This window comes from Oryza brachyantha, chromosome 11, assembly GCF_000231095.2.
Source record: "Oryza brachyantha chromosome 11, ObraRS2, whole genome shotgun sequence".
In the NCBI taxonomy this organism is placed as follows: Eukaryota; Viridiplantae; Streptophyta; class Magnoliopsida; order Poales; family Poaceae; genus Oryza; species Oryza brachyantha.
The window spans coordinates 10,901,170-10,911,394 of NC_023173.2; the positions used below are offsets into that span (position 1 = coordinate 10,901,170).

Below are 10,225 nucleotides of genomic sequence, written 5' to 3' on the forward strand. Positions count from 1 at the left end.
TTGCCGATAGATAAAATACTATCTGATTATCTGATTTTTTAGTAACTATTTAAGTACATAAATAATGAAATTGTTCAATAAAAAGTTAAAAAATAATACGATTAACTTCTATATATAAACATTTTAAAAAATACATCATTTAGCGATTTGCGAATAACATGCGCAAAAACCCACGAAAAATATGAGAAAAATCTAGTAAAAGCGAAATTTAACAGTGTTCCAGAAAAATATGTATTGTAGTAACAGAATTAGAATTCCAAAATGAGACAACCAGTCCAACCCTAGCTCTGCTTTACCTTTTTAAACAGTAATGATGATTTCCATGCAGCACATATAATGGGAGAAAATTATGCACAACTAATTGAAGGGTTTTGATAGCAGAACTGCAGAAGCAACTTGCCAGATGAAATGACCAACTAAGCCGGCACCACCAAGGTGAACCGCTCTCTTATGGGGAACAAATGACAGGGTTATTTTACAATTATTAAGACGGCAGCCTATTATTTCCGCATCCTCAACATGCACAATTTCAGACGCGGGGTTGCCCATAAGAAAACTGCTAAAAAAATATGGAAAGCAAAACAAATGAAGGAACAGAGAGATGAGTGATTGCGTATATATCCCCCAGTCAAGTCAATTTGGAGAAAGCTTTGTCCATTGCAAGGCACCTGTATATAGCTACAACAAAGGGATCAAGGCACATCACTCGAATAGAATCGAATGTCCAGAGGTGAGTTTGTTCCATATATATGTTTTTAAATAAGGTTTGGTTGTCCCGTTTACACGGGGCAAAAGAGCATCCCGAACAAGCAAGAACTTTTTCCTGCCTGAATGCGATACATGTTGAAGTCTTGAAGCAAGCTCTCCGGTATGTAAAGCTCAAAGGTGAGGCAAAAGGGCAAGACCTGTACAGCTTCGGCTCCTCAAATTTTTGTTGCGGATAATTTACTCAAAGAGTCAAGAACAGGAAGCGGCATAAATGTTACACCGAGGATGGCTTAGGATGCCTCTCTCTCGGTGCTTCTTTCACCAGAGGGTAGTTGCTGGGAATCTGAATGGGTAATCCTCCGAGACCTTCCTGAGACACTGTCAGGCGATACTTCTGAATGTGCTGGTACGGGTGCCAGCATACGTCGGGCAGTAGACATATCACCAGTCGGTGAGGTGGCAAGACCATACATCACGGTTCCCATTGGATGATCGAATTTGCAATTAGGACCAAACTTGCAGATGCCATAGCGAGAATAGAATGTGCATATGGGCTCTCCCTGAAAGCAGAAAAAATAGAGGATTAGGCGACACTTTCCCGTCTTCCATGTTGTAATTATGTTTTTTTACAGTTTTGGACATTGCACGATAACAAACAGCAATTGATGTGCAGTGCTATTGTCAAGAAATCAACTACACATGATAGAACCATATGTAGAATCAGCAAAAAAGTATGCACTGTAGACATGGCAATAATAGTATCAGTAAATAAGAACAAAAACTACTGTGGTAATCTTGAAAATGGCATCATTTACGCATGACTGTATTTAGTTGTAGATTAACAGACAAATTTAGCATAGAAATTCCCCTCCAAGATTCACAAGTGGAAATCTTATTCACCACATGGGATTCCGGTTACCATGAAGCTCCTTAAAAATAAAAATATAGTAAATACCAAGGAAGATTGTTGCAGATAGCTCATATTGGTTTCATTTTTTGCAAAGACGTCTAAACATCATGTGGCCACAAAGTGTTCTTTACGACAGTTCTTCTAATACCCTGAGTCAAGGGAACCACCACTCCCTATGGACAAAGGGATTAGCTACATGAAATTCTGACAAAATGAGGTGACAACATCTAAGCAGCATATAACAGAAAAATTACATGATCATCTTGCTAAGAGAACATGAATTTAGGAACTTCAGGTGTGCAATGCTATAAAAGACTCACTTACCGGACGCAATGGAAGACCTAATGAGCTCAGTGCACAGTTTGGAGTAGGGACTATTCTCTCCTTGGGATGATGGAACTTGCATACAGCACCAAACTTACAGTCCCCAGTCTTCATATAAAACTGGCATTCAGGTTGGTCAGGTCGCTCTGGAAATATGCTCTCCCTCTGTACTGTATATAGTCCAAGAGGAACAGAGCCAGCTTGGTATGATGAAAACATTCCCTGATCACCCATGGTAGGTGTTTCACTGTGACGTGAGCTTGTATAGTACTGTGCACCTCCAGCTGTCCTCTGTTGATCATCTGAGGATGAAGAACCAATTTGTGCCTAAGGAAACATAAAAACAATTAAGCAATCACATATTTGACATGAATGCTACAGAAATGATGGCACAACACAAATGAACAATTAATCTAAAGATAAATGATTTTCCAGAAAAAAGACTAAGCTCATAAATGTAAGCATGTGGACCAACACGAATACAAGTAGAGTAAGATTTTATACAGAAGACTAAAAATAATGCTTGTTCAGACAATAGATTTGATTAGCATCTAATGGTGAATAAGCCAGCATAGCATAGATTTATCTAAAACAGGTAACACGAGAAGTTTGCATCCCCCATCCCAAAATATATCCTCGTTTTTAGCTTCACAACAATAGTGTCCACTAAAAGTATCAATATATTCAGTTCAATCCTACCTTGTGTCTCACATTAGTGTCCATCTACAAATATCACTCATTGTGCTGGGTGTGTGAGCCAATATTTTCACTGTGGTCATACTAAAGAAATAATGGTTACACTCCAAATGATCATAGGTAAGCAGGGGCGGTACCAGGCGTGAGGCAGCTTGGGCTATAGCCCCACGCCTGGCCAAAAAATTCATTGGAAAATTACTATTTTTTAGTTAAAATTTAATTAAAAAATTTATATTTTATTTTTTAGCCTCACGCTTAGTAAATGTTTGGTTCCGCCCTGTAGGTAAGGACAGGGGAAGGTAATAGCGATGCAACTGGCACATGCTGGAGGTCTATTACACAACAGAAAGGCAGTAGCAAGTATTATAGATTTGTTTATTAAAATATTCAATTCTTTTTGGTGCAGAAAGGTACCAGTCAGGTAGCAATTGATGACAAATTTCATGGATTAACAGTGTGTAACTGATGACAGTGTGGATGCTGGTCACAGCAATGGGCAAAGCTTCCCCTTCTTCCCTACCACAATATGTGGTAGAAAAAGGGAATGAAAAACAACAGATTATTCTTCGTAATGAAATGACACGCAGCTCTCATGCGTGTTCAAATAAAAATCAACAGATTAAATAAAGACCATATACCATAGTCATTTTGACAGCATCCTCAGTAAACCAATAAATTGCAAACATTTAACAGACGAACATAAAAGATAAAGTGAGAGAAATAAACATACTGCATAAGGATTCCACCCTGGAACTTGAACAAGCCCTGGAGGAACAATCACTTGCGCATAGCTTGAATGGCCTGGCCACCTTGGACTTGCAATAAACGAGGCAGATCTTGACAAGGGCCAGTTTGTTACAGCCCCTGGGTAAGTGTGCTGACCAGGAGAAGTAACTGACTGTCCAGGTGAATAAACAGAGCCACGTACAGCAACCATTGTATTAGATGGCTGTGGATGATGAAACTTGCATGTGCTCCCAAATTTACACTGCCCTGTTCTTAAATAATAAGCGCACTCCTTCTCATTCTGTGGCAATAAATTAAAGTAAATCAAACAAATATTGTGGAAAAGTTGCAAATAAAAGGAACATTACATGAACTAGCATTAAGTCAAACAGATAATGGTAAAGGATAATGGAAATTCAGAACAAACCGGCCGTAATGGGTAGCCTAAAGCATTCAGCTGTACTCGTGTTGCCATTGCAGCTTTTTCCCTGGGATGGTGAAACTTGCATGTTGCTCCAAATTTGCATGCTCCAGTCTTCAAATAATACTGAAGAATAGGTGAAACACAATAAATGCTACAGAAAACAATGCTCCTAACTCATCAAAGCTAATATATAGACATATAGTAACAGACAAAAGCTTTAAGCGGCTACGTTATGACTAGATATGTCGTCCAAAATACCAAAACAGTTCATACGATCATGCCATGCAAAATATGTTTCACGAAGCTAAACCAAATCACATTTGAACTAAGAGTTGGGTTGAATACAAGTCATTCTACTCCAGTTTATTTGGCAATATCCAAACATATGGTTTGCACTAGAAAAAGAAGTCAACATTACACTTAAAATCATGCTCGTTGATATTGTTTAAGATACTACAATCTCAAGCGCCAAAAAGCCTCAGATAAAAGCATCCCAAATTACAATAGTAAGAATTGGTTAGCAATAATGTAGCATGACAGTTCAGGTGCTGGTATTCACCAAGCTCAAAAAAATTGGTGCTGCACTTAAAAGATTATTTCAAGCCACGTGGCTTATCAAAGTAACCACCTAGATCACACATTTATTCAAATATTTATGTTTTTAGTGCCATCAACTTGTTGGGCTGAAAGAAGAACCTCCAAAAGAACATACTACATACCAGCTTGACAGACACAGGAAGGGCAATAAATAAACAATTTCAGGCAATATTGTTTAAAATATTCCACAGAAAGAATGTGTTGTTTAAAATAGCTCAAAATAGAGTGAAATTACCAAATATCTTAAAAATTCATGTCAGGGGGATAAACTTTCAAATATCCAAATCCCGAGCATTAGAAGATTTGAAAAGAAAAACACTTGTGTTACTGTTATATGATTAAAAGTATCAAATTTGAGGGAACTGTTAGGATGGAAAGTCTCACTTGACATTCAGGTTGACCAATTCTTTGAGGATATTCACCCTTCATTCTTGCAGCAGCAACAGCCTGATGATCAAAATCATATCAATGCCATTTACATCAGACAAACGTAGTAATTTATGGAAAGTAACAGAAAATGGCAGGTTCCATAAGCTTTTTAACTTACAAGTACAGATATAAAATCTAGAAAATATACAGTCAAATAAATACATGCTCCTAAACTATGTAAATCTATTAAATTAGAATTTTTTATCAAGTCCACAAGATAGCAATAGGAAAACATTTATAAGTAATGAGGCTTTCAAAACAGTCATATGCCTACAAAGGAGGAACCACGCTTTCATTGTTTTGTTATTTGTTCAGGAAAATAACTCATACATGAACCCAAAAGAACTAAGATAAATTCTTGTATTCAGAAGGAATCACTACTGAATCAAAGAAGTATTTCCTATGTCAGAAAATCAACTTGTGACATTAGTCGTTACCACACAATATTTATATAAACTGTAGACATTAATGAAAAATATACTCTAGTGCAGCAAAAAAGGGTAGAAATATAGTTTGGAGTTACCATCTTACGATCTGCTGGGTGATTAAATTTACAGGTCATCCCAAACCTGCACAAGCCAGTCCTCATGTAATAACTACAATCTGGTTCTCCAATACGCTCTGGGTATGGCCCAGCTTCCATGGCTTCTCCTAGATTCATCTGCCACATTGCCTCTGCAATTTAATTATAACAATATCGATCACTCAAAAAAATTGCAGCAAAACTTATAAGCTGCTAGGATTATTTACACCGAGGGAGAAAAGATAACATATACTGTGTGTTTACCCATATATAACAATGTTTTCAATAAACCATGAAGACAATAAATAGTAACACAAAATAACTGAGGAATTAAAAAACAAAAGCTTACGTCAAACTTTTGTCCTTTACACAAGCTAAGCCCATATTGGCTTCTATTTTGATAATAAAAGGATCAATTCAATATGGTTCATCATATTCATGTAATCAAATGAAGTGAATTGCACCTAGACGTAACTGAACCATCAAAGCAGTGCAAAACACTGGAAACCTCAATTCTCATAAGAAAGGATGCTTTGCAACATCAACAGACATCATACAATTCATTGCTTTATGTGCCAAATCCTAAAGGCAAAAACTGGTGCAAAAATACATCAAGGGAAGTGAAAAATGAACACCAAGAGTTGCTGGCATCATCATTCAACAAAAGGACAACTAATACATATTGGATACCTTAAGACTGTTGCAGTGAACAAACACCACATGAGGACTAACAAAGGGAATTGGATATGATATTATTAATTGACAGAATAAGCTATATGTAGCCAGTATAGCAGAAAAATAAGATAATAATTTCGTTGAACAAATAGAGCACTACTGAACTCATTGTTTAACTGTAGTAATGATCCTCTGTACCTTCAAGTCACACAAATAATTATCACCACAGCCTCAGAAAGATAGAGAAAAGTTGCACCAAGATTAGGAAATAGATTTCCAACCATATTCTCATCTTCCATCCAAAACTTGAGTATTCATCACATATCATGTCCCTTAACTAGGGTCATTTCTTTCTAAAGAAGTCAATAATATTCATTCATTCTATCTTGAGTAAAAGACGAATTGTAGTCAGTTCATCACACCCTCTATATCATTATAACAAGTACTATCACTATCACTACATAAACCATCTTATATACTCAAAACATCACTCTCGGCTGTTCAAATATTAACAAGAAAGCATCTGCAATCTGCAAGAACTACAATCTAAAATTTTACCCAAAAAACAAAGACAAAAAGAAACTTTGCACAAAAGATTAGTAGTGGCAACTTTAAAAAAAAAAAGTTCTAGAGAAGCCTGTGATTAAGCTGAATCCTAATTTCATTGTGATCGTGGGCTCCATTACAAATCAGACCTTACCTACTTCACCTGAATCAAATAACTCAAGCTCCAACACATACCAGAAACATTGCAAAACTGAAGTACACCCAATTCAAAAGGCATCCTAAATCAGATTAATTCGAGATCCATTCCAAATAAATAAATTACTCAAACCATAAATGATGAACACCACAATAACACAAGTATTCCCTGATTTTAAAATGAAATTCTGGATCACTCACTACCTCTCCATAATTTTCCTTCCAAGACCAACTAATCCCAAGAAAGTCCTTCTGTTGTCCAAATACCCATGGCTAAACAAAGTAAGAAATCTTAATATATCCATCCACAAAGAGAATAAACCAAATGATGGCATGAAACATATTTCAAGATTTCACTTTTCTGAACCCAAATCAAAAACTAACACTGCCCTCAAACAAAAAAATCACCATAAGATAAAAAAAAAATCCATACAAAGCGTGCTTGGAAACAAAAGCAAGATACAAGATCCAAATCCAACTAACACTGCAGTTTCAGGGATTCCATTCCGTGGAAAAGGAAGACCCCGAACGAGATAACACTACCAATTCACTAATGACCAGCTAGACAGGCTACACCATAGAACAAAGCGAAAGACATAGCACTACAAGGGTGCAGCACACCTTCATCTGAACTATGGGGCCCAATCACAGAGGCTGCGACAGCAACTGCAGTAGCAGCAGCTGACAAGCCCTCCCTAGCAGCACCAAATCTGATCCTGCCCATCGATGCCGTCACCTTCACAGTCCACCGAGGCATCAGATCAGAAACAAAATCTCACGTAATAGCACACTTCGCCTAAATAGTTCAGGAAGAACCGCGTACCAATAAATATAATCATAAAACAACAGAAACGGACACAGAATAGGATTAAAGCCTTTCCTTTTCCGCAAAAAGATCCCTATACCACTTCCGTTTCAACGTTATCAGAAAATAAGGAAGAACTGAATTTATCATACTGTACAATACAGTGCACATCAAGTACTAAACTTGCACAAAGAAATAGTTAAATTTATAGTAACGGTTCAAAACAGTTGAAAGTACTGTCATGACTCATGAGATAAGGATGGGTTGTCGCCCTGATAAACTTTTAATGAATTCTTTCATGTACCAAATCTGTAAGAAAAGCCATACCACTTTCATTACAGCGTTACCAAAAAGAATGCAAAAGTGAATTTATCATTTTGTACACAACACCTCACAACACATGGAAGTTCTAAACAATGGGAAAAAGGACTCCACGGGATAAGGATGGGCTGTCACATTGATGAACTTCTAACTTCATATACAAACTTTGTTAACTAGAAGTCAAGATACTTTACTTTTAAATAAGAGAGGAGCCATGAGTTTCATCAGAAATAGCAGACAGATGCTTCAGAACTTCTGTTGCATCAAACTACACATGAAGACAAACAAATGAAATCAAACTTGCTAGTTTTTCTTATGAGGAAACAACCCAAAATATTGCAGTCTCTAATTAATCACAGAAAATTGAAAAGTATAACTTAATTCTTTTGAGGAAAAAACTATTCCATTTTGTCTGCAAGACGAATATACTTAGAGTTTTCAGGACAGCGTAAATAAGTCACAAATACAAGCAGGCAAGCTATCCCACCAATACTCTGACTAATCTTCTAAAACTGAAGTATCAATACCTTGTCCTGCATTGTCCTATAAATCAGGTCATCATTACACCCAGAGACCTGCCATATCATCCTAAGACCTTTAATGTAATGGAATTCAGATATTTTATGTCATAATTACACCCAGAGACCATCAATCCATATAAAGTAATGCAGCCAAATATAGAAATGTCCATCCTGATACACTTAAACAAGAGCGATACATAACTATAAACCAAAAAGGCCAAAAAGCTATGAAAACACATTCCATGTTTCTGAGCCATTCGAGAACCCTTGGTAGTAACACCTTTATACCTGAAAACATCCTTGCCCAAGTTATAAACATTCACAAACTGGAATAGCCCGCTTGAGAACATACTGAAGTCAATCTCTTGCTTCAACCACACGGCAAAATTGAGCACACAAGTACAGCATGACAGCTTGACTCCAAATGAAATGTAACCAGACCACTGCCTGCCCTGCCCTCGTGATTCTTTCCAAAACCATAAATCACACTAAAAAACCTTCCCTGTCTTCCAAAAATTAGAAGCCTCATTGTTTTGCTGTTTATAAGCATAAGCGAAACCACTTATTAACGATTAAAAATAATTTGTGGGTAAAATTTTTACATGTGTGTCCTTAGTGATCTAAAGCAAACGTAGGAGTATGAACTATCATGAAAAAACCTCATAATCAACTCCAAATTAGGTTTTAAAATTTAAATTTCGGCATATAAGCATAAGCGAAAAGATGAGGGCCTAAGTAACCTCTCAATTTCGGCATACAGAAACACCATGGATAAACCACCGACATCCAATAGACACACAAACAAAACCCACATAGAACTCGCCACCAACATCAAATCCACCGCATAAAACTTAACGGCATTGTGCGAACAACAAAAACAGAGCGCTCCTACGGGCAGTGGGATACCAACTCAGCCTAGAAAGCTTGCCTTTTCGAGCAGATGTAGTGTTCCAATCCAGTGAGCGCAAACTTCTACAATGTGGTAGATGAGCCCAGTCGAATAGATTATCACCAAATTGTGTAAGCCTCTTCAGCACAGGCGCTCGAACACCATCCTCTGTCAGAACTAACCGAACCCCTCACCCGCGACCGACAGCACAGTGTCAGCAGCATTGGTCGGCCGCACGCGCCCTCCGTCCAAACCCTAGCACCGCTGCACCGACACCACGCTTCCCCCGCGAGCAGAGCCTCGCCACAGTGTCCTCCCCCCACCCCCAACGCTCCCCACCCACGACCACGACGGGCCAATCAAAACCAACCCGCAGCTGGCGCCCACCCCCGCTCCGCTCGCCCTCCCCCACCCCGCAGCCGCAGGCAACGCAAAGCAAACGCAAGCCACACCCCAAACCGAAAAGGAAAGCAGACGAAGAGGAGGATGAGGAGGAGCCGAGGAGGGGCGGAGGGGACGATGATGAACCGGGAAACGCGCCCTCACCTTCGTCGACCACGTGCACGGGCCCGATCGCCGCGGCAGCGGCGGCAGGGGAGGAGGAGGAGCCCTCCCCCACGCCGCCTCCGCCGCCAGCTCCGGCGGACGGCGGCGCCGCCATCACCGCCGCGGCGCCTGCATCAGATCGCCGCGCCGTCGGTCACGCGCGCAGGAGGAGGAGGAGGAGGCGGTGGAAGAGGGAGGAAGGGAGGGAGGGGAATGAGAGGAACTCCTCGCCCCCGTTCGGACAGCCAGTCGTTTTGTTCCTCCTTCCGCCCCCGCTTTTTTTCACCGCCGCGCCCCCCCTCCCATCGCCCGCCTGCGCCAACTACCGGAGAAACAACCCGGCCCAGTCAACCCGCGGCTACGCGCACCCCACGTTGGGGGTGGGCTGTACACACCCATGATATATCAAAAAGAAGGAGAAGAAAAGGA

At 39.5% G+C, this 10,225-nt stretch overlaps 1 protein-coding gene across 2 annotated transcripts; it reads right to left on the minus strand.

The window, feature by feature from the left end:
* Positions 1 to 409: 409 nt before the first annotated feature.
* Positions 410 to 9,911, minus strand: LOC102712582 (zinc finger CCCH domain-containing protein 63). Of its 2 annotated transcripts, none has more exons than XM_040528723.1 (7): positions 9,797 to 9,911; positions 5,338 to 5,489; positions 4,770 to 4,832; positions 3,792 to 3,911; positions 3,369 to 3,665; positions 1,943 to 2,269; positions 410 to 1,268 (listed from the first exon to the last, which is right to left on the minus strand). In XM_040528723.1, the coding sequence occupies exons 1-7, from the start codon at positions 9,909 to 9,911 to the stop codon at positions 999 to 1,001; spliced, it is 1,344 nt and encodes a 447-aa protein (XP_040384657.1). In that variant the 3' UTR covers positions 410 to 998. The 2 variants fall into 2 exon arrangements, with proteins under 2 accessions (XP_040384657.1, XP_006662931.1); XM_006662868.3 differs by lacking the exon at positions 9,797 to 9,911 and adding an exon at positions 7,336 to 7,404.
* Between the last annotated feature and the right edge of the window lie 314 nt (positions 9,912 to 10,225).